We start from the raw sequence: 25,453 nt of genomic DNA, 5'->3' as shown, positions 1-25,453 counted from the left end.
TAATTGACACTGTGTATAAGAACTTCTACATGGATGATTGCTTAAAAAGCTTATCTACAGAGTATGACCTGGTCTTTGACAAAGACCTGACCACTCTATGTCAAAAGGGAGGCTTCCATCTAACACAATGGGTCAGTAACAGCCGTAAGGTCTTACAGTCCATTGTAGAAAGAGAAAGATCAAAGAATCTAACTGAGCTCAACTTGGATCGAGACCAACTACCAGTGGAAAGGGCCTTAGGACTTCAATGGTGCGTACAGACAGACACCTTCAATTTCAGAACTGTTTGCAAAGAAAGAATGCCAACTAGACGTGGAATATTGTCAGTGATCAGTTCAGTGTATGATCCTTTAGGATATCTTGCACCACTGACACTTCCAGTCAAACTCATCCTCCAGGAGTTGTGCAGAACAAACTACAACTGGGATGATGAGATTCCTAAAGTTCTTGAACAAAGGTGGGTTAAATGGATTACTGACTTGGATCAGTTAAGCACTTTCAATGTTGACAGATGTTTGAAACCATGTGGTTTTGGACAACCGGTTAGCGCCCAACTACACCATTTTTCAGATGCCAGTGGAAGTGGATATGGATCTGTGACCTATTTGAGGCTACAGAATTGTAACAATGCTGTTCACGTTTCCTTTCTGCTTGGCAAAGCCAGGGTGGCACCCTTAAAACCAGTGACTGTTCCTCGTTTGGTGCTGACTGCTGCAGTCCTGGCAATTCGCATTGACCAAATGCTCAGAGAACAACTTCAGCTTCAACTGGAAAATTCTTGTTTTTGGACTGATAGCACATCTGTCCTGAAGTATATAAGGAATGAAAACAAGAGATTCCATACCTTCGTGGCAAATAGGATTTCTGCCATCAGAGAAGCTTCTGATGTGACACAGTGGAGGTATATTCATACTTCACAAAACCCTGCAGATGATGCGTCCAGGGCATAGGCGTAATTTGCGGGTGGGACGGGTGGGACATGTCCCCACCACTTTTTGCCAGGGTCGATATTGTCCCCATCACTTTTTAAAACATCTCGCGGCACGAATGTACCAATTCTACAAATAAATAAAACATCTCCAGTTAACTGGCAGAGCATTCATTTCGTTCGTTTTTTAAATAAAAGACGATCTAGCGCTCAAATGTGTTTTTTAAATCAAGTGATCAAAGTGCTCGTTGGCGCTGCGATCAGTGGCGCGGATACAGTGTTTTCGGTGGACCGCACTGTCTTCACTCGGACGCGCGCTTCAGTCCGTTGCGGATACTCTCTATTCGTTCTGGTGAAATCACAAAACATAATGCACACAAACGTGCCCCTGCTTGATATACAACCACTGATGAACATAAACGGTTTTGATGAGAAAAAAAAAAATTATATGAGAAAAAAAAAAAAAAACTATGCGAGAGCAGATTAGAACCCAGAACCTCTGACACGGTTGGCGAAAGTTCTACCACTGGACCATTAAGATACACGTTAGTCAAGCAGCGGATACATATATCAGGTTACATCTCATTAAACGACAAATTAAACCCCATGTAGCCTACTATTTAAATCGATTGAAGGTCATCGTAATGTTATTGTTCATATATCTGATTTAGCATTTTATTAGCAACCCCCCCACCCCACCCCACCCCACCTGTCCCACCCACTTTTTAAAACAAAGTTACGCCACTGGTCCAGGGGAATGACTGTACAACAGCTCGCAACCAACAAGAGATGGTTAAATGGACCAAATTTTCTAAGAGAACCAGTTTCAAAATGGTCAAATGACAACATTGATTCAAACATTGTTGATGATGATCCAGAACTAAAGAAAGAGCAGCTCTCAACAAATGTTGTAAATATTGAAGATACCAATAATGCAACCCATAGGCGGATCAAATACTTTTCTGATTGGAAAAGACTCAAGACTGCAGTTGCATGGATGCTGAAAGTAAAGAAAGTTCTACATGAAGTAAGTTGCAGAAGAAAACAAGTGATGACAACTTTAAAGGATTCCAATGCATTAGAACAGAGATTACAACAAAGCAAAGCTTCATTTGGAGGAAAGTGCTTGTCTCCAGACGACCTTTCGGAGGCGGAAAAGGCTATTATCCAGTTCTGTCAATGGGAAAGATTCAGCGAAGAAATTTCATCACTGAAATCTGGAAGATCTGAAATCAGAAAACACAGTGCTATTCACAAATGAAGCCCCATTCTAGAAGATGGATTGCTGAGAATCGGTGGCAGGTTATGCAAAGCTGCTATGCCTGAAGAAAGGAAACATCCAGTTATTTTATCTAAAGATCAGCATATTTCCAAACTGATTCTTAGGCATATTCATGTAAAGAGTGGCCATAGTGGAAGAAAGCATATGCTGTCTATATTAAGAGAAAAATACTGGATTACTCAAGCCAATGCAACAGCTAGAAAGACTATTTCAAGCTGTACTTTCTGCAAACGACACAAAGGTAAGCTAGGAGAGCAAAAAATGTCTGACTTACCCGAAGAAAGAATAACTGCGGATCTACCTCCTTTTTCAAATGTAGGAGTAGATTACTTTGGCCCAATTGATGTAAAAAGAGGCCGAACTTGTGTGAAACGCTATGGCGTAATTTTTACATGTATGGCCAGTAGGGCAGTTCATTTGGAGGTGGCATACTCATTGGACACTGATTCTTGCATAAATGCTTTGCGACGATTCATATGCAGAAGAGGACAAGTAAGTCATATGAGGTCCGACAATGGAACAAATTTTACTAGCTCAGAAAAGGAATTGAAAAGAGCACTGGCAGAGTTAAATCAAAATAAAATCACAAAGGTTTTAGCGCACAAAGGAATTAAATGGAGTTTTAATCCACCTACAGCGTCACATCATGGTGGTGTATGGGAGCGCATCATCAGAATGGTAAGAATGGTGTTGTCCTCCGTTTTGAATCAACAAACGCTGGATGATGAGGGATTGCACACTGTCCTGTGTGAAGCCGAGGCAATTCTTAATGATCGACCCATCACCAAAGTCTCCGAAGATCCAAATGATCTTGAAGCACTTACCCCCAATCATCTGCTTACAATGAAGAGAAAGCCAATCTATCCTCCTGGTCTTTTTGAGAAATCAGATCAGTATGTAAGAAGAAGGTGGAAGCAAGTACAATACATTTCAGATCTTTTTTGGAAAAGATGGATAAAAGAGTACTTGCCTTTGTTACAGGAAAGACAAAAATGGACCAAAGAGAGACGTAATCTTATGCCTGGTGATATTGTACTCATTGCAGATTCTACAGCCCCACGCAATTCTTGGACTCTTGGAAGAGTACTAGAGACTTTCCCAGATAAAAAGGGTTTGGTTAGATCTGTACGAGTTCAAACCAAAACAAACACAATAGTAAGACCAGTAACAAAACTTTGCCTTTTATTAGAAATGTAAAAAAAAAAAGAGGAAGGTTCAAATGCATGGTGTACTCATGTGTATATATATAATATCAAAAATAATTGTAAGAGTAATTATTATTTAGAATGTATTGATGTATATGAACTGTTTGATGGCTCCTTATGTAATGTATGATTTGAATTGTTTATGCCCCCTAGGTCATTAACAATTAGGGGCCGGTATGTTGGAGCCATTATGTTAATTTGTATTTTTTGTTTGTGACACTAGAGGGCGTATTAGTATGTGAGTATATTTAAAGTGATGATGAGTTACAGGTGGTGGGATTGTGACTGTGCTTATACCCAGAGCCGGATTAACGCAAAGGCAAACTAGGCACGTGCCTAGGGCCCGATTGGCGGGATGGGGCCCAGACAGAGAAAAAAAAAAAAAAAAAAAAAAATTACAAATTTTTTTTTTTTTTAACAAATGTCCTATCTACAATTTATTTCAATATTTATTAATTAACTAAAAATAGTGACGATGTTTATCTTAACCATAGACTGTTACATTACTGCAGTTAAACCAATTAATGTGTCCGTTACAAAGCGGGTGCCGGCTTCTGAAAGTAGGCCTATGTGTAACGAACGCATCCATCAGCTGCTGCGAGGCAAAAGCCTAATAAGCACACAAAGAAGCACAGCTCATAATGCAGGTGTGTGAGTTGTCGTCATCTATTTTGGAGTGATTGCAATGTATTCTAAATATAAACTTATAGGCTACTGTAGATCAGCTTCATTTCTGGAAAAATCATTCACCGCTTTATTACGAGTTTAAAAGAGCGCGAGCGTCATTAACGTGCCCAGACGCGACGCTTTGAATTTGCGCGTTCAATGAATAACATCGCGTCGGGAGCTGAGTAAAAAAGCTACAAAATTAAAAGACAAGACGTCTGTATTCTAAGTTAAAAAAAGCCAACACACTACAACATTTTTAAATGTTTCAAATAAAGGATCTCATATCTATGGGTCTATCTTCTAAATTCTGCTGATGATTAGATTATACCCTGACATTACGCCAATAATATCAGTTTATCTATATTTCTTCTGCTCAGTAGCGATCTTGTCTTTCTCTTCCACTTGATTTGTGTATAGCATATTTAAGGTAATAATGCAATATAAAAGCACTTATGCTCATCTACTGAAGTGGGATTCTGGAACTGTGAATAAATTGAATAAAACAGCAAAATAACAACAACAACAATAACATCTTCATTAAACAAAAAAGAGATTACCTTAGATAAAGTTTGATTAATATGTACATACAGTACCGGTAAAAGTCTGGACCCATTACTATTTTTAATGTTTTTGAAAGAAGTTTATTATTATGCTCTACAAGCCTGCATTTATTTGATCAAAAATACAGAAAAAAACAGGAATATTCAGCAAGGATGTGTTAAATATATAAAAAGTGATAGTGAAGACTTTTTTAAAACAACTTTTTAATAATCAAAAATCCTGAAAAAAGTATCACAGGTTATAAAATAAATAAGGAGAAGTTCACTTTTAAAATGAAAATTCTGTCATCATATACTCACCCTCATGTTGTTTCAAACCTGTATAAATTTCTTTCTTCTGCTGAACACAAAGGAAGATATTTAGAAGAATGTCAGTAACCAGACAGTTTTTGGGTCCCATTGACTTCCATAGTATATTTTTTTTCCTACTATGGAAGTCAATGGGACCCAAAAACTGTCTGGTTACTGACATTCTTCTCTATTATTTTTCTGTATTTTTGATCAAATAAATCCAGGCTGGATGAGCATAAGAGACTTCTTTCAAAAACATTAAAAATAGTAATGTGTCCAAACTTATGTACTGTGTAAGTAAAAATATACTGCTTTTAAAATTAAATGTTGTATAAATAAAAAGGTTAGGAATCATATTTGTTTCAAGTGTTTTTTTATTGGGGGTGGGGGGCCTCCAACATGAATTTTGCCTAGGGCCTCCTAATGTCTAGAACCGGCCCTGCTTATACCAAACAGTTGTTAGCAATAAGTCAAAGTATTGAGTATAATTTGTGTTTGTTTTATTTGTTATTTGCGATGCCAAAAAAAAGGGACAATAAATGGATTTGGCATATCCGAATACTCAAAAGGTATGGACAATGAATATTTAAAGCACGCGTCAGAAACAGACTAAGCAATCTGCGTCCCTACAATCCCTTTAAGGAGGTGCAGCTGGCACACCTGCAGCTCCTGTGTGTTGTGGTAATAATAATATAGACTAAAGTGAAAAGTGAAGACAAAAGTGAGCCAAACATGATATGATAATAGTTTGGCTGGTGAATGTGTACATTTCATTCAGTCTTACCACTCTCATGCCTGATTGCAGCTTCTCAACGAAAGAGGCCACATCATTGTCAGGAGCAAAGAAGAGACCTTCATAGAAGGACTTATCACCAGTTCTAAAATGAAAAACAATTGTAGAAAAAAATAATAATGTTGAATACAATGAATAGAAGAACATTTAGTTTGGGTATATCTCTAACTTTATATTCCCTTTCATGGTCATACTTTTTTGTATTGATGTGCAGTATGGGACTATACAAACCCTTTTGAATTGTTAAGCGATAAGCCTTCCTATTTCCACCTGCTGACACAGCCACCATGTTTGGAGTGCAAGCTGGGCACTGCATTATGTCATCCTTTCTCAAATATTTGTCTAGCTCCGATATTGAATATTTATACTGACGAAAACTTAGGTGAAATGTATCTCGGCAGATTTGACCAATCTGTTAGAGATGCAAAGGGAGTAAAAAAGTTGCATTTTTGACATTACACATATTAAACCATCTGTCTAAAGACAGGCAAAATGTCATCATATATTGGCCTCAAATGCATGGTGACTGACGCCAGTGTGTATTCAAAATGAAGAAAACAAGAGACACTGAACTGAGCATGATTACTCCTATAACTAATTTAGCTCCACAGTGAGTGCTCCATTAAGGCTTTATAACCTCCTCCTTCAACAGGTCGTTACTGTACAAGTAGAAAAGAAGCCCTCACTGAGAGTAGCCATTCCTAAGGAGGTCCTTGCAGTCAGCAGGTCTAACACCCTCCCCCCCCCCCCATTAGCAAAAGTTAGTAGTTTGCAAGACTGAATGTAGTGTTGGTACTTTACCCTTCCATGACGTTTTGAGTTTGTCTCTAGCATCTTCACAAATGCATGACGAGACATACTCGGTGCATCCAACTTCATCTGTTCATACGTTTTGAAAACATTTACATGATAGACTGTCTGGAACTTAATAGTGGATGCGGGCCACAAGCCACTCCACACAAGGTCCTTGACATCAGGTGTCCAGTCACTGCCACAGCTCTGACAATTTACTTCTGGGAGCATGAGATCAAATCGTCCTATAATAAAATGGGTAATGGTGATTGATATGTAGATTTCCATAAAACATCTTTGTTTGAGAAAGCAGGCTTTGAAATGGCTAGACCTTGTTACACAGACACATACCATTCATTGTGACTAGAGTGACAGGTCGTCCTGGCCTGACCTTCACAGAGGCTCTGCTGCAAGAGCACACGGCTGTCGGCAATGCAAGTGGGAGAAGCCGGGCTGTAGCGAATGGAAAGAGAACACCATGTATATCAACACAAATTGTATTGTTACAAATATATATGCTCATATAAACTATAATATATATGCTCATACCCTCTGAAATAAGACAATACGTCCCATTGCTTCTTTTCTGCACTATTACAGTTGGAGAAATGGGTTGGTGAAAACCCTCCACTAAATAGTCTCTGTTGTGCAGAACATGCTGCCGGTGCTGAGAAACATCACATTTCTCACAAAAGAGATGCCGTGGAAAACAGTTGAGGCAGCGTATCACAGCCTCCTCACTGCAGTGACCACAGGTCTTCTGGACATTGGCAGCAGACAATACAGCCTCAATCAGCTTTGGCCGGGCCGTGTCCCACCTCTCATGTGTTACAGTCTGGCGGAGACCCCACTTTCCTTCTGGATCCTCCTGGGGAGACATGGCACGCTCTGGCAGCCCAGAGAGGCTATCTTGTAATGCTGCCAGGGAATCTAAAACAGTAAACAATTGTGACAAAATATTTAAATCAATGCATCAGTAAATGAAATACTGGATAGTGGAATACTGAATGGCATTTTACCTGCAACTATATTCCCAGAGTCCATTGGAACTACACCAGCTGCAACACAGAGAAATATGGAATCACTGGAAAGGATAGCAATGTCACCAAAATCACAGGATACAATCACATTACTTCAATACAATACACAATACCATTCTCAATTGAAAATGTGAATTGAAATGCCGTCTGGTGTTAGCGAGACAAGCAATCACTGGCAGTACATACATTTTACATCCACGGAGGCTCCTTAACATTAAATATAACCAACTTCATGCCAAAATAGATAACAAACCTTCTTGATCTATGAATAGAGGTTTCCCCTTAGCATTTCGCTTGTGGCCACGCTGGCAAGGCCGTACTGCAGGTGGCTCAGTAGGGGTCTGGGTAGAGTACGAAGTAGCTGCACCTGCTGCACTTTCAATATAGATGTCCCCAAGGACCATTGCAGCTTCCAAAAGCTCTTTATTACAGTGGCCTGCCATTTATATAGACAGACCAACAGACAGAGTGACAGACAGATACAGACTGTGTGTGTGTGTGTGTGTGTGTGTGTGTGTGGGTGGGTGTGTCAGAGAGAGAAAGAGAGAGAAAACAAGAGGGAGAGAGAGGTGACGGAGGGTAAGAGAGTGAGGACAAAATTTGGGAAAAGAGAAACTGAAGAAGTTGGGAGAGGTTGAGAATGGAACAGAGTAAAAAAAAAAGAAGAGAGAAGAATGGCTCTTAAAAGAGCCGTTGGTCACGCTTTTAAAGAGGACGACTGTAGGGTTGGATGAGGTAGGTGTGATTGGGAGTTGAAGGAGATTGGAATGCTGCAAAGTAAAGGAAGGTTGAATTAGACAAAAAAAATGGTCACAGATACTAAATACACCTTAGCCCTTGTGTAGTAGGCTACACCTGTTCAGATGATGATATACTGGAGTGAACACTAAACATGGAAGAAAGGCAATTTCATTTAAATGATAATGGTCATAATTTGACATACTATACATGACAAGTTGATGAAGATGTTAAAAAGTGTAAAGGGGGGCATTAACAATTCACCAACTTCATCATGGCACGTTTGTATATGTAACTTATTCATTTAATATTCATTTTTAAAAACTTTAAAACATGTTGATGGTACATCAATGTAAATTACACAAACCACTTGAACACAGACCGCAAATTCACAGGATATATAGGGTTATTTTAGGCTGGGTTCAAAGTCTACATTCGACCGATAAAAAAAAAAAAAAATTAAACATAAGGTGATTAACAAATATAAAACAGCAAGTGTGAATACCAGAAGGTACATAAAAATATGTGTTTTTTATGTTGTACTGGGTTATATAGCGTAAACTTTCATCTTCGTATGAAATAACTAATGTAAAATAAAACGTAAAATTTGTAAATGTGATTTGTAAGTCCGATGATGGCAGACAGAATTGCAAAATAAGCAATCCAACAGCACATTATACAATGTAAACAAAGACACGTTTTCTTGCGGCGGCCTTTATGAAATGAGCAGTGATGAAAGTTATTATAGTCTATCATGTTATGATCGGATGAGCAGCATAGCCAGCTAGCGCTTAATGATTAGCTAAAACAACGCAGTGGGTGCTGTATATGGGTCAAATGTGCCTAAGACTTGCCGTTTGTATATATATATATATATATATATACTGTATATATGTGGTGATGTAATCAGCCATCATGGGGTCAATTGCCAAATATGGTGTTTCCTCGGATATAAAAGGAGATGTGACCGACATCTAGGTACGCATACTATTCCGGTTGCGGGAACTGACGTCATTCTGGGGCGCCGGTTTAGGCTCAGAAGGTAAGGGCTTTTGGTGGCAAGTGCATCTTGAATGTTTGGATCGGGAAGGGTAATTTTGGGACTCGCTCAACTTGCAGTGTGGCGGAGGAGAACAGAAAACGTACTCGGTTACTAACGTAACCTCGGTTCTCTCTAGAAGAGGGACCGAGTACTGCGTAAGATATCTTACGCTAGGGGAAAATCCTTTTTCCACGAGATATTGAAGCCAAAAATTATCCTTAATTTTGTAATAATGCAAAACGCGTTGCAGCAGCAATGCAGACATAGGCGAGACAGCTCGCGCGCCTATTGGCTGCTCTGCGGCAACTGCAGCAGCCTATCGAGCGAGGCCTGGCGTGACGTCAGACCCAATCAGGGCACTTCGCGCCCGCTGCGTCACGTCCCGCCGAAATGGGCGTGGTCTAGGCCTATAAATATCGCTCGCAGGCAGCTATTATCTGGTTTTTCATCATCGAAGCAACCAGAGCGTGTGCATGCACGGCAAGATACGCAGTACTCGGTCCCTCTTCTAGAGAGAACCGAGGTTACGTTAGTAACCGAGTACGTTCTCTTACGAGAGGTCTCTCGTACTGCGTAAGATATCTTACGCTAGGGGACCCAGTGTAAAACGCCGTGCGTGCTGAGATCTGACACCAAAGACCCAAGGGCGAAAGCCCGGGGTACATATAGTGCACAATCACTCAGTGAACTCACAGAGAGTCCGGGAAGAAGGAGGGGTGCAGCCTCACTTTCCACATAAAGTAGCGTCGAAGGGACGCAAATTTCATCATACAGACAGGGCGGGGTACGGCCTGAACTGATGGAAAAAAATGTGGGTCTTACACAGTTTGCCCAGCTTTAAACTGTCGAAAATTGAGCTGTGCTCAGTAAACGCAGCATTCTGAGCTGAACGCATCAGGTCAGATAATACTGGTAGTCTAGACCGACAGCAGCCTGGCCTGCAGGGCGGGAACCTCTAGGTTATAGAACCTTACAAATGTAGACGGGGAGGCCCAGCCTGCCGCCATACAAATATCTTGCAAGGCAATCCCACTCGACCAAGCCCACGAAGAGGCCATGCCTCTTGTGGAATGCGCTCTGACACCCAAAGGGCACTGCATGCCCTTGGAGGCGTATGCCAGCGCTATAGCATCAACTATCCATCTGGATAGGCTCTGTTTCGACGCGGCTAGTCCCTTAGAACGTCCGCTAAACGAAACAAAGAGCTGTTCCGTCTGTCTGAAAACAGACGAGCGAGACACATAAGCTCGTAATGCCCTGACTGGGCAAAGGAGGCTCGCGTCTCTTTCCTCATCAGGGACCGGTAGGGCTGACAGAGAGATAATCTGCGCCCTAAACGGTGTGTTGAGGGATTTTGGAACATAACCGTGCTTAGGTTTGAGTATAACTTTTGAGTCATTGGGCCCAAACTCCATGCACGCCGCGCTCACAGAGAGCGCGTGCAGATCCCCTATGCGCTTCACCGAAGCGAGAGCCAGCAAAAACACCGTTTTGAAAGACAGGTGTTTCAAATCGATTGACTGTAAAGGCTCAAATGGCGCACCTTTCATGGCTTCCAGAACCGTAGAAAGGTCCCATACGGGGACTGAGGGAGGTCTGGGAGGATTCAGTCTCCTAGCTCCTTTAAGGAAGCGGATGACTAAATCGTTCCTTCCTATTGACTGACCAAGCGTTGTTTCTGAGAACGCTGCTATAGCCGCCACATAAACTTTGAGCGTGGAGGGGGCCCTGCCCCCATCCAACAGCTCTTGTAGGAAGGAAAGCACCTCCGTCACATCACAATTTGTGGGTGACACACCACGGGCTGTGCACCAGCCCGAAAACACTGACCATTTCGAAGAATAGAGTCGTCTTGTAGACGGAGCTCTAGCCTGCGTGATCGTGTTTAATACTCCTTTAGGGAGTCCAACATGTACCCGTTGATGGCCCAGACATGAAGGGACCATAGATCCGGGTGAGGATGCCAGATCGAGCCGCGGGCCTGTGAGAGGAGATCTCTCCTCACTGGTACTGGCCACGGGGCAGTACTTGCTAACTGCATCACGGCTGGGAACCAAGGTTGGTTTTTCCAGAACGGTGCTACCAGCAGTACTGAGCATCCTTCTTCCCTGATCCGTTCTATCACCTGAGGCAGGAGAGAGACGGGGGGAAAAGCATAGAGCGGGCGGCGGGGCCACACATGGGCCAGCGCGCTCCTGCTCTTGGAGAAAAATTCTTGACAGTGAGCGTTTTCTTGAGACGCAAACAGGTCCACTTCCGCTCTGCCAAATTTCTTCCACAGCAGTTGGACTGTCTGTGGGTGTAGGGACCATTCGCCTGCCGGAACGTTGTTCCTGGACAGTCTGTCTGGTCCTATATTCATGATCCCTGGCACGTGCGCTGCTCTGAGCGAGCGCAGGTTGCACTGAGCCCATACCAGGAGGCGTTCTGCCAGCCTGTACAGTTTCTCGGATCTGATGCCGCCCTGGCGATTTATGTAGGATACCACAGACATGTTGTCCGAGCGGACCAAGACGTGGTGACCTTTTATTTGGGGACAAAAACGCGTCAGCGCGTTGTCTACTGCCAGCATTTCGAGGCAGTTTATGTGCAGGAGCTTCTCCCGTTCTGACCACTGGCCGAAGAACGGTCTGCCCTCGAGCAGCGCTCCCCATCCCGAGGTGGACGCGTCCGTGGACACCACTTTCACCCTCGAGGAAGTCCCCAGGCTTACACCTGATTGGTACCAGTCGTTCGCTTTCCAGGGTTTCAGCGCTGTAACGCATTTCTGATTGACCCTGAGGCGAAGCAAACCGGGTGCCCACGCTTTGCGTGGGACTCGCGCTTTCAGCCAAAACTGCAGCGGGCGCATGCGGAGCAGACCCAGCTGGAGTACTGACGATGCTGAGGCCATGAGACCTAGCATCTTCTGAAATCTTTTGAGCGGGACAGACGCGCCGCAGCGAAAAGAGTTCGCTGTGCGTCGAATGTCTACCGCGCGCCGTTGTGATAGTCGCGCTATCATGGATAGTGAGTCCAGTTCTGTGCCCAGGAAAGATATTTTCTGACTGGGTGACAGGGAGCTCTTCGCCCAATTGACACTCAGACCCAAATCCTCGAGGTGATCGAGTAAAATGGTCGTGTGTTCTATGAGCACCGCGCGAGATTGCGCTAGAATCAGCCAATCGTCCAAATAATTCAGCACTCGCATGCCTCTCATTCTGAGGGGTGCGAGCGCCGCGTCCATGCACTTCGTAAATGTACGGGGTGCTAGGGACAAACCGAACGGCAGGACTGTGTACTGATATGCCTGGCCCTCGAAGGCGAATCTCAAAAATCGCCTGTGACGTGACGCTATCTGTATTTGAAAATACGCGTCTTTCAGATCTATTGACACAAACCAATCTCCTTGGCGAATCTGCACAAGGATTTGCCTGGTCGTGAGCATCCTGAACTGTCGCTTCACAAGCACTTTGTTCAGTTGCCTTAGATCTAGTATGGGTCTGAGACCCCCGTCTTTTTTCGGTACCAGGAAGTATCTGCTGTATAGCCCTCCTTCGCTCTGATCTTGAGAGAGGGGTTCTATGGCCCCTTTTCTCAATAGTTTCGTCACTTCGGCTCGAAGTAGATGTGCTACTTCTGTTTTTACCGTGGTCTCGACGCGCGCCACATAGCGGCGAGGGCGTCGGCGAAACTGCAGCGAATAGCCTCTTTTTATAATGTTCAGCACCCACTTCGAAACCCCGGGCAGCTTTGCCCATGCGTCTGCATGGATAGCTAGGGGTCGAATACGAAGCGCGCTCCGCTCGCTCAGCGATGGAGAAGCTTCTGTGTGCTGTAACACAAGCGTGTCGCTCGTGACATTTGAGGCATGGGGCGCGCTGATGACAGCGGGCAGATTGCCCGCGCTCGACTCCTCTACGGTGGTTAACCGCGAGGGGGAGGGCTGGGCGGTTCCCGTGGGAACTGTTATGTCTATGTGTGGATGTGGGCGCGGGACAGCGGGCACATTTATCACACCGAAAACATCGTTCGCTTGCGTGAAGCGAGTGCATGTTGGTTTCGTTTTTACAGAAACCGTGAGACATGCGTAACGTGGTGTTAGTGGGCACTGGGTAGTGGGCACATTCACCATGTTTGAAGCGCAACCGACCTGAGTCGGTTTTATGTGCGCGAGCCCTGTGTGACAGGCTGTGCTTATGTGTAGGGATGGGCACTGGGCAGTGGGCATTCTTACTACACACGAAACACCATCGGCCGTGGCCGGGACACCAGAAAATACGCTCTTTTGGGGATTTATCTGGGTAGCCGTGAAAACGGCATTTGTGTGCAGGCAAGCGGGTGACAGAACCGACTTGTTGGCTGCAGAAAACACTGGAACAGTCACATTTTCTGGAACTGGACGAGCGAATAGCTTTGGTGTGAGTCCGGCCGCAGCGGGACTGGAACACCGTCGTTTTCCTAGCTGTGCTAGGACGACTTCGGGGCCTCGGGCTTCACCGTAACCTTAGGTCGCGGGCCGCGTCCTGCGGGGCGGCGACCGGATGAGCGGGAGCGCGGTCTCGCGCTTCTGGCCTGGCGGCGCTGTGAAGTGGAGGCAGTGGACGGTGGCTGTGGCTGTGAGCTCTGAGCAGACGGTTTCGCACGGCCTGCTGCAGAGCTGGAGCGCTTCGGGAGGAAGTGCTTCATAGCCTGAGACGCTTTCTGTACCTCTGCGAATCTCTCCGCGAAATCTTTGACGGAGGATCCGAAGAGGCCTGCGGCGGAAAGCGGGGCGTCGAGGAACGCGGTGCGCTCAGACTCGGCCATTTCCGAGAGCGTCAGCCATAGATGTCTCTCAGACACGGTGAGAGAAGCCATAGTCCGTCCAATGGCTTGCGCTGCGGACTTAGTAGCACGAAGGGCGAGGTCCGTGGCACTCCTTAAGTCCGGCACGCAGATCGCGTCAGGTCCTTCCTCATCCAGCTTACGGAGGAGATCGGCCTGGAAGATCTGGAGCGTTGCCATGGTATGCAACGCTGACGCAGCTTGCCCGGCGGCGGAGAAAGCGCGGTGGAGCAAGCTCGACGTCGTGCGGCAAGCTTTAGAGGGTAGGGCCGGCTTAGCGCGCCGTCCAGCGGAGGGCGGGCATAAGTGGGCCGCTATCGCCTCTTCAACCGGCGGCAGCGAGAGGTATCCTTTGTTCTTGGCATCGTCAACGGCGGAGAATGCCAAAGAAACAGCAGGACGCACTCTAGCAGAATAGGGGGCGCTCCAGGACTTGGCGACTTCTTCGTGTAACTCAGGAAGAAAGGGCGCCGGTCTGGACACAGGTGAAGCGCGCTCCCCAGGCAGGAAAAATCCATCCAGCCGGTTGTGAGCGGGCTGCTCAGGCGAAGACCACTCGAGGCCGAGGCTCGCCGCGGCCTGTGCGAGTACTCGCATGAGTTCCGTCTCGATGGAAGCTCTTTTGCCTGACGAAGTGCGGGCAGGGGGCGCGGGGTCCTCAGAGCCCGCCCAATCCTCACTGCCTGACGCCAGGATAGAGCAGGAATCATCCTCTCCCAGCAGGGCTTCCTCATCCGCGATATCAACGGAAGCGGCGGCAGACGGCGGCCGCTGTCCGTCAGGAAGCGAAACAGAAGAAGCCGGGGAAGCAAGCGGGCGAACCGGCGAGCTTTGGCGGCTGAGGGAGGGTTCCGGGGCCCGCTGGGCACGGCGCTTTTTACGGCGCGACGCCGCGGCGGGCGGGGGAGCAGTCTCGGTGAAGACGGCTAGGCGAGTCCTCAGAGTCGCCATTGCCATCAGCTCGCAGTGAGGGCATCCGCCGTCAGCGAGCGCGAGAGCTGCATGTTCCTCACCCAGGCAGGAAACGCAGATCACGTGGCGGTCCCCGTCGCTGAGTGTGGCTCTGCACGAGCCGCAGGAAGGCATCTTTAAAAAGACGCTAGCTCTTTTAGAAATGTGTGTCGCAGCGGCGACACACACACACAGAAATACAGTGTAATAAAGAGAAGGATATAAGCGCCGGAAAGCGCAGCAGGAAGGCAGGAAGGCGGCGCGGCCAGCGACTTCAGTGACTCGTCCCGCTGAAGGTGCTCTCTCTCGACGGCGCGGCTCCTAATCCAGCTCCAGCGATGCGTGTGCTTCGCTTGAAGGATGAAAAATCAGATAATAGCTGCCTGCGAGCGATATTTATAGGCCTAGACCACGCCCATTTCGGCGGGACGTGACGCAGCGGGCGCGAAGTGCCCTGATTGGGTCTGACGTCACGCCAGGCCTCGCTCGATAGGCTGCTGCAGTTGCCGCAGAGCAGCCAATAGGCGCGCGAGCTGTCTCGCCTATGTCTGCATTGCTGCTGCAACGCGTTTTGCATTATTACAAAATTAAGGATAATTTTTGGCTTCAATATCTCGCGGAAAAAGGATTTTCCCCTAGCGTAAGATATCTTACGCAGTACGAGAGACCTCTCGTAAGAGAACACGTGGAGCGATATTTACCATTTCAAGTCTTTTTTTGAGCACACATCAAGTGCACCGTGCAGTGCGAGTTATTTACCGCAGGTATGTGATTCAAGTTTCTTATGCCCAAGCTAACGGGACGATCATCTCTTAAACCTAATATTATATTTTAATAGTGGTACAAGGCGTGGAGGTGTTGCAGCAGGCTTGACAGGCTCTGGATGTTTGCGGACGCTGTTGGCTCACGCTACTCTCTCTAACTCAGTGTGATATTGAACGACTCTGGAAGGATCGGATGGTGCTTCACTTACAAGTCGCCGTGTTTGCCCTTTCTTCCGTCTTTTGCTCAAACTATCTATTCTCAATTTGTGAACTTGTATAAATTCTAATTCGACAGTGGGACCGTTCCCATCTGTTGGAGGACAACATCAGCTGATCAAAGCACGCGTTGAAGATACAGCCGTCAGGATTCCTCTCACTGGTATCGTGTTCCTTGATTGGTGGACTGAGGACGGGGGGTAACTGTATAGGGACGAAAGTCTTTTGTGTCACCCTTATACTTATACTATATATATATATGTACATTATTAGGAGTGTGTCGATTTGTTTGGATTTTGTATTTATTTGTTTATTTTCTCTATTTTTGTTGAATTGATTTTCTTTTGTTTGTGATTTTGGGTTTATTTGTTGGTCAAGAAGGTGGGGGACCTATTACTGACCACTATTGTACTGACCCCGGTCCATCAGCAGGTTAGCTGGTGTTATGTACTGACCCCGGTCCATCAGCAGGTTAGCTGGTGCTATTGTAACGCGCGCGTGTTATCCTTTAACGTTAGTTCTCTTACCCAGCGCTGTTCCGTGGGTTCTTGGCTTCGTTCCTTTTTATTGGGTTATCACCACTGTAGGGAGGACACTGACAAGGAGCTCCGGTGATGACAACACTTGTTTATTGAACAATTCAGAGGCGACATCGTGAATGGCCGCAGCCGACTAAAGAGTGCATCTCATCTCTTCCTCTGTACTATCACAACTGCCCAGATTGATTTCTCCCCCGATCTAAATCACGGGGCGCGTTCTCGCGATATTATCCCAAATCCTATTTAAAGTCATAGAACATTATAACTCTTAAATTTCACTTCCTACATAATACTCCCTTACCCAAGAAGAAATGTCCTCATTTCTATAACATAGTTCTTAAGACAATTTTTTTCTTAACATGTTTTCCAACATCTGTATCAAAGGGGTCGAAATTAACAAAACATGTTTAGCAATACTAAAACATATAACTAAAATAGACCCCTAACGGCATCAATATATATAATTATATATATAAGCATGCTCTAAATAAAGATTCCCATTGATTTAACTTTGCACCTAATATAAAGAACACATGAGAACAAAGAACATTTAGCAAATCAGTAAAGTGCAAAGTCCTTCAAATGGTAAGGCAACCGACGTGTCCTAGGGAGCACATCCCGAGTAGACACTGGAGTGTCAGGAACCTCATAAGCACTTGTTGACAGTCCAGCTTCAGGTGTGCACAGTGTTAGAGGAAGCAGTTCAGGGTTCAGGGTAACATGGCTGTCCTGTGCATTTTGCGCAGAGCTGGATGGTTGTGGGGTGCTAGGTCGTTGAATGTGAGGTTGCAACTGGGGCAATGGTGTGGGCTCCAATGGAACCTGGGGTGCAGGGAGTCCCGGTGGCACCGGTGTAATGTGAGGTGGGAGGAGTCCTGATAATGTATTCAGGGTATTCGGTTTAACAGGGGAGGAAGGGGGAGTAAGGGCGTGTGTGTTCTTCGAGTCTGTGATGTAAGGTTTCATGCGATTGTAGTGAATTATTTTTGCTTTTGCACATGGTTTGGATACATCCCGTACTTCGAAATTAACAGGGGTGGAAATACCAGAGGGGCATATTGGTTGCAAAACCTCATAGGGGCCCACCCAACGTGGACACAGTTTGTTGTGGCGGTGGGCAGGATCATCCACTAACACCAAGTCACCACGGTTATAAGGAGTGTATTTTAAATGACGATCGTAGTTCAGGCGTTGTTGATCTTGTGCCCTGTCTCGGTAAGCAGTTGCAGAACGGTAAGCAGAGGTCAATCTTTTGCGCAGCTTGTTAGCATATGCTGCTGGCGTGCCCGCTGTCGCTGTACTAAGAGCATTATTATCCTGGAGCAGTGTGTCCAGGGAAATGCGTGCCTCCCGGCCATGAACCAAAAAGAAGGGTGTCAATCCTGTACTAGTGTGCTTGGTGGTGTTATAAGCCAATGCAACCTGCGGGAGGTGCTCGTCCCACTCTGTGCCCGATGCGAAAAGATGTTTGGAAAGTTCATCTTTCAGGGTACGATTAAAGCGCTCAACAGCCCCATCACATTGAGCGTGATAAGGGGACGTACGAAGCTTCTTGATGGATAGCAAGTTACAAAGATGCTTTATGAGGTCAGATTCAAACTGTCTGCCCTGGTCAGAGTGTAGGGCCTCAGGGACACCATGTTGTGGGATGTAGTGGTCAAAGATGCAACCTGCTACTGAGACAGCCGTTTGATCCTTCAATGGGTAGAGGTTGACAAACTTTGTGTACAGGTCCATCATTACTAGAACATAACGGTTACCCTTGGTAGACATTGGCAACTCTGTTATGTCTGCGGCCACTATTTGAAATGGACGGTCTGGAGAGATAGGAATGAGTGGTGCCTGTAGGCGGGGCACAGGGGAACGCCTTGACTGACAAGCAGCACATTGGGAGCAATGTTTAGCAATGTCTGACGACATGTAAGGCCAGTAAAAGGACCGCATGGCTCTATCCAACGTTTTGGCCAAACCATAATGACCCACTGAAGGGTGTCCATGGACATGACTGAGGATCTCAGGAATCAGCGATGTAGGAATGACAACTTGCAAGGCATTGTCACCTAAGGAATTGCGTAAATGTCTGCATAACACTCCATTATGAATGACGAGGCGGCGAAACTGTGCCCACAGTTTTCTGAGGTATGATGAAGCGTCACGTAGCCTCCATAAGGGTGGTCTACGTCCTGTTTCCATCCAAGAGAAAACAACAGCTAAATCTGGGTCTGACTTTTGTTGCCCCATGACGTTCCAATCACTTTGGATTTGAACCAGATTTGATGTTGTGTGGTTTGGAACAAGCATGGGCAAAGGGGCATTTTTGTCCATGGGCAGTGTTTGGGAGTGTGCCGACATCGGGTTTGCCTGCAAAGCTATTGATGTGGTCTGAGTTGCTGCCGAGACAGTCGACGTGTCGCTCTGAAGATACCTGTCCAGTTCCAGGGGATTGGTCTCTGGCCGCCTAGACATGGCATCTGCATTAAGGTGTTTAGCACCATTACGGTGAATGACATGCCAGTCATACAGGTCTAATTCTATAGCCCAACGCGCTCGTCTACCTGTAGGATCATGATCTAAAGGGAGTTTCTTTAGACCGACCAAAGGCTTATGATCAGTAACGATGGTGAACGGATGACAAGCAAGATAGTGTCGGAAATGACGGACTGACCACACAATGGCATACAATTCCCGATCAAAGGTAGACCATTTTCTTTCAGAGGCAGACAGCACATGGCTGGCATATGCAATGACATGCTCTTTTCCTTCCACTTGTTGTGAAAGAACAGAACCCAGTGAATGAAGGGAAGCATCAGTGTAAAGGATGAAGGGATTTGAAAAATTTGGAAATGCCATAATTGGTTGTGACGTCAGTTCCTGCTTCAGTACACTGAAAGCTTCATTTGCTTCTGCCGACCAAGAGAATGATACTCCTTTGTGTGTGAGATGGTACAAGGGTTCAGCTGTGCGTGCAAACTGTCTAATGAATCGACGATAGTATGAGCACAGACCCAGGAAAGCCCTGACCTGTGTGGCTGATGTTGGAATTGGCCATGTCTTGACTTTGTCTATGTTAGATGGGTCTGGCTCGACACCGGCACTCGAAACACGGTGGCCCAGGAAAGTAACAGAAGAACATGCCAGATGGCACTTGGACGGCTTAAGTTTGAGGCCAGCTGTACGAAATCGTTGAAAAACTTCCCTCAGATGCTGAAGGTGTTGTGGGAAATCAGCACTGTAGACGATAATATCATCTAAGTAGATTAAACAAATACTCCAGTGCAGACCCCGAAGTACAAGCTCCATTAAGCGCTGGAAACTGGGCGGGGCATTTGAGATTCCCATTGGCATCATACGGAATTGATATAAGCCTGTACCAGTGGAGAAAGCCGTTTTTTCTTTGTCATCTGGATTGAGTGGTATTTGCCAGTACCCAGCAGTTAGATCAATTGTGCTAAACACTCTGGCCCCAGAAAGTCTATCGAGGGTATCATCCACCCGAGGAAGAGGGTGTGAATCTTTGATCGTGACGTCATTGAGACGTCTGTAATCTACACAGAACCGGTGTGTGCCATCCTTTTTCCGTACAAGCACGACCGGAGCTGACCACGGACTGTGAGATTCCTCGATGATGTTGTGGTCCAAAAGCCTCGACAGCTCTTGTTGTAATACTGCCTGAGTAGCTGGTGACGTTCTATAAGGCCGCAGTTTTATTGGAGCAGCGTCACCCGTGTTGATACTATGTGCAACCAGGTTGGTTTTCCCATAGTCATGAGAATGGGAGCTAAAAATGTTAGCGAACTCTGTCAGCAGGCTTTTGAGCTGTGCCTGTTCTTCAGCGTTTAAGTGTGTGTCCTCCAAATGCACATCAGGCACTGGATGGACAGCTTCTGTGGAAGTAGTCACAGCTGAGACTAATGTATACTCATCAAGTGTACTGCCAGTGACAGAGAAAATCTGACCTAATGGACATCCAGCCTCAAGAGAGACCGTTTCGTTAGTCGGGTTAACCACTCTAACAATGCCCCTTCCCTTTTGAACTGATGTCAGTGTTCGAGCAACACCTAAAGTCACAACTGGAGGGGGCTGAGGTTCCAGTATACCAACATACGTGTCTGTGAAAGGATTCGCTACACCATTATCTCTGACAGAAATTGGGATTGCCATCTCTGACATAGGCGGGATGGTCACCTGAGCGACGCTGACAGCAGAACTCTGTACTGGAATCAGTGACTGGGGTGGTGAAAGAGGAACTGACGTGTTATACAGTTGTAAACTTGCATGTGGTATGTCAATAGTGACGGTGTGTTCAATTAAGAAATCCCATCCTATTAGAACAGGATGCGTAGCTGTGCGTACCACATGGAAAACATGAGAAAATGTTACATCTCCAATATGTATGGGAGCTATCACAGAGCCAATTATGTCCAATAACTGTCCAGTTACAGATGACGCTAACACAAATGACTTACTGATAGGCTGGGTAGACAAAACTGGGATCGATCTCCGACAGTCATCAGTAATGAGAGAGAGACCTGACCCAGTATCGACCAAAGCATGGAGTTCGGTACCCGCCAGTGCAATTTGAATGAATGGTGTAGGTGGAGTAGATTTAAGACTAACTGTACCAGAGTGGACCCTTATTGGGGATGAAGCTGGCATTTGGTCCCCAATGACAGCTTCTACTCGTTTCCCCGATGTGGTGAGAAAGGGTCCGTCACCTTGTGAGATTGGGAGAAATGTACATGTCGTGTGGGTGATCTTGGCGAACTTCGGGAATGGGGGGGTGGCGATGGAGAGCTGTGTCTGTGGTAACTGGAAGTTCTGTACTGTGGCCTTGGTGAGGGTGAACGAGCATGACGGGTTCTGTGTTCATATTCCAAATCAGGCCGGCGGTCTCGTGTAGGTGAGCGGTCAGAGCTAGAGCTACCATAATGATGTTTATGGGGGGTGTATTGGTCAGATTGTGTAGTGTGAGAAACTTGTGACTCACGACTGCGGGAGGAAGGGGAGTAGCTGCGCTGTCTTTGGCAAGAGAAGTCATCCTTTGGAAGTGCTCGGTCATTTTCTGAACGGCCATGGTAGCGTCGTGGAGGACACCAGTCATCCTGAGGGTGTTGCTGTCGACCTCTCTGTGTACGTTGTGAAGAGCAGCAGCAGTCCTGGCGGTAGTGATGATCGTCCCGGCGGTAATGATGATCGTCCCAGCGGTAATGATGATCGTCCCGGCGGTACTGATGATCTTCCCAATCAGGCTGGCGATGGCGTGCGGTGATGTCATAGTCCACAGCTGCGCAGGTCTGATGTGGAGAGTGTGTGGAAGACGTCACATCATCCTGAAGGCTGGAAATCCGCCGCGAGAGCTGGTCCATGCGCTCATCAGTTCGTCGCAGGTGAGACTGACGTAAGGAATGCAGGTCCGTTCGGAGTTCAGCAATGGCTGATGCTAGTTCAGTGATGTGAGTTGCAGTCACTGTGTTGGCCGATGGTTGTGAATTTACTGTCACAGGCATAACAGGTGAAGGGTTAGCAACACTAATGGCCAACTGAGCACGTTCACATTGAGTGGCCACTTTCAAGGCATTGTCTAAAGTTACAGCCCCGTGCTCATGGATTTTCAGTTGGAGTGATGGATCTAAGCCGGTCACAAATCTGCGAAAAATTTCACAATTCCGTGCTGCTGTATCGTACAGAGGAAATGCTTCAGTCACTAGATTTGTGAGCTCAGCAGCATAAACTTCCAGAGGTTCTTGTGGTTTACGGGGACGAGCATTCAAAAAAGTCTGAAATGTGGCCAAAAAAGTTGTACGTCCAAAAACAGTGCTCAAACTAGCTTTAGTCAAATCATAGTCAGCTTTCACCCCGGGGGAGAGAGACTGCCAGTATGCAAATGCTGAACCAGTAAGCTTTACTGGAAGAAGTTTGGCCTTATCCAGTGGTGCAGCTGAGACATTTAGTGCCACTTCAAATCTCTGTATCCATGCACTAAAAGGCTCTTTACCATCTCCAGAAAAATGAGCAGGAAGATCAATTTTAAATGGCAGATGTGAACTTGCTTCATCTACAGCGTGTCTGTCTCTCTGCACTGCAGCTGCGTCGTTCTCGTCGTCCGCCATTTTAAGCGAGGGGGATGCACGTAATCCGAACTTGCAAAAAGAGCACGTGAAAAAAAAATTAAACAGTCTTTAAACGGCTCTGCAGGTTAAAGCGGCGATATCCACGTCGTTCAATGCGAGAAAAAAACAAGCGTCCCAACAGAAAACAAGCCAACCGGCGCTGCCACCAGTGTAACGCGCGTGTGTTATCCTTTAACGTTAGTTCTCTTACCCAGCGCTGTTCCGTGGGTTCTTGGCTTCGTTCCTTTTTATTGGGTTATCACCACTGTAGGGAGGACACTGACAAGGAGCTCCGGTGATGACAACACTTGTTTATTGAACAATTCAGAGGCGACATCGTGAATGGCCGCAGCCGACTAAAGAGTGCATCTCATCTCTTCCTCTGTACTATCACAACTGCCCAGATTGATTTCTCCCCCGATCTAAATCACGGGGCGCGTTCTCGCGATATTATCCCAAATCCTATTTAAAGTCATAGAACATTATAACTCTTAAATTTCACTTCCTACACTATTAAGAGACCAGACAGACCCATTTCCTTTTGGCTGTGTGTTTATATGCTCCAGTGATAGTTCCATGTGAAATGTGTATGTGTTTTATATTGATTGAATTTCTCTTTTCCCTTCAGAATCTGGGGTATCCGTGGTTCCTGAAGTCTTTTGGGTGTGGTGGTGGTTTGACTGACAGTCTGCAGTGTTCACAACGGGTGGAGTGTTGTGAGAGAGCACGAGTGCTTGTAGTGTGGATCTGATAGCCAGGACAAATTCCCCAGGTTCTGAAGTGGTTAGTGTGTGTGTGTGTGCGTGCGTGTGTGATGCTTGATGTGTTTGATTTTAGGATTCATTATTAAAGATTGTGTGTATTTTATCAAATGGTGTCTTCTGAATAAAATAGTTTTGTACTATCATCATGTCTGTTATCTGACTCAGCCACTACGTATCTGCGTGTTCTGTGTAACTGTATTAGTTGTGGGTTCCCGGATTATATCCGGGTGACGTAGTCGGAATTAATTTATATTAAAAAGAAAATCACCAACTGCCACATATATATATATATATATCTTTGTTTTTTCTCTTTTCGGAGGTAATCTTAACACTTGTGGGTTGTAAAAGATGAAAACTCACATGCTTTGCCCTCCAGTCTCTGTGATAGTCACGTGACTGCGCTCTGAAAGCACTTCGTAGGTTTCCGCAGAGGGTCGGAAAAAAACCGAACAGAAGTTTTTTTTTCAGGAGAACTTGGCGTAAATTAACACGCAATCGCGAGGTAATGCAAGTCAATGGAGGCCAAACGGCGTTGATAAAAAATGCTAAAAAGCGATTATGCGTCTTGATAGCACGCCAAAATGGCATACGAATTGGCGTGTCATACATACGCCATGACCACCTTCTCCAGTGTTTTGCCAAGGCAATCCCAAGCTGTTTTTCATGTTACCGGTTCTCCAGGTCTCGACACAGTGCGAATGTGTGTCAGAGTTAAAGAAGCCTTACCCATAAAATAAAAGTATTTTTGATTTGCTTTGTTGGATAAAGGATATATTCCTGGCACATATTGAATGAACCCTTCAAACATGTCTGAGATGTCCCTCTTTATGTCTTTGAAGATGTCCTTTAAAAACAAAACAAAAAAAGCATATTTGTGAAACTTCCATTCGTTTAGGTGATATGCTCCATAATTAATATTACATTAACAATATAGGTATTTTTATTCTGACCTCCAGTTGGTCCACCAGTGGCAGTTCAATACTCATGAGAGTTTCAGTGAACTGCTCAGCCTGTTCATGGCAGGAAGTGATGTGAGCTTCAAGAAGATCGGCGTCTGCGATCTGTTGCATTCCATGCTACACATTTCCAAAATGTGTTGCATTTTCCACAGAATTTAATTTGTGAGCATTTTGATGTGTTCAACTGGTTGTCTCGTTTTTGATTTGTATATTTTGCTATTCATAACAAGGATATGTCTCCATGGGGGAGGAAACTGGGGAGGAGAGCCAGTTTCTCTGCATCAGGATCCTCAGCAAACATGCTGTCGAAAAGTTGAGGTCCATTTAAGAACTCCACGAATGCGTCCTGTGAAAGAAGGAAGCAATATTTCGAAGATTTTAATACAGTGCAGCGTTTCAAACACTGTAGAGTAAATCTGACTTATTAAACCTCGAGCATTTAAGATCAGTGTTCTTGTACTTGAATGAGATGGATGGCATGGTGATGTTGGTCACCTTGTGTAGTTGAAGCTCCTCGTTCCTGATCTTATGAGCCTCAATTGCCTCCTGCTCCTGGAGTGTATATATATATATATATATATATATATATATATATATATATATATATATATATATATAGCATTATTTAAGCTAATTTATACAACAAACGTATCCATGAAATAAAAACATCCCCGAATATATATATATATCCTCCTAAGACCTGAGCTTTGGTTTGGCGTGCATTTTAGATTTCTTCTAGGTTTTTGGGGTTAGGAGGGACCAATACATATAATAACCAGATATTATCTTTGAATATGAAGCACTTTTTGAAAAAAATGATGTCCACATATGTGGACACTGGGTCTGTATTCACAGAAAACAATCAAGACACCATTGTGTAACAAAGTGCAAATCTCTTATTTACAGCCTGTAGCATTGGAGCAGTATACAATCAGTTTAATTAAATCTTGATCATCAATATACTGGTTTAAATAGTCCAGTGGGGTCAATGGTTAAATAGTCCA

General features: G+C 45.4%; 1 protein-coding gene across 3 annotated transcripts; it reads right to left on the bottom strand.

Moving 5' to 3' along the window:
- Positions 1 to 5,596: 5,596 nt before the first annotated feature.
- LOC309481008 (uncharacterized protein) lies at positions 5,597 to 24,791 on the bottom strand. Of its 3 annotated transcripts, XM_082145792.1 has the most exons (8): positions 24,441 to 24,791; positions 23,851 to 24,334; positions 7,814 to 8,330; positions 7,540 to 7,578; positions 7,070 to 7,450; positions 6,872 to 6,973; positions 6,530 to 6,765; positions 5,597 to 6,140 (listed from the first exon to the last, which is right to left on the bottom strand). In XM_082145792.1, exons 3-8 carry the CDS (start codon positions 8,001 to 8,003, stop codon positions 5,814 to 5,816), a joined length of 1,275 nt encoding a protein of 424 aa, XP_082001918.1. In that variant the 5' UTR covers positions 8,004 to 8,330; positions 23,851 to 24,334; positions 24,441 to 24,791; the 3' UTR covers positions 5,597 to 5,813. The 3 variants fall into 3 exon arrangements, with proteins under 3 accessions (XP_082001918.1, XP_082001916.1, XP_082001917.1); XM_082145790.1 differs by having other exon boundaries at positions 6,872 to 7,450; XM_082145791.1 differs by having other exon boundaries at positions 6,872 to 7,450; positions 23,851 to 24,791.
- Positions 24,792 to 25,453: the final 662 nt, after the last annotated feature.

This window comes from Leuciscus leuciscus (genome assembly GCF_965113295.1).
Source record: "Leuciscus leuciscus genome assembly, chromosome: 1".
Taxonomy (NCBI): Eukaryota; Metazoa; Chordata; class Actinopteri; order Cypriniformes; family Leuciscidae; genus Leuciscus; species Leuciscus leuciscus.
Note: the sequence above shows the minus strand (reverse complement) of the source record. Positions and strands in the feature narration are given on the sequence as shown.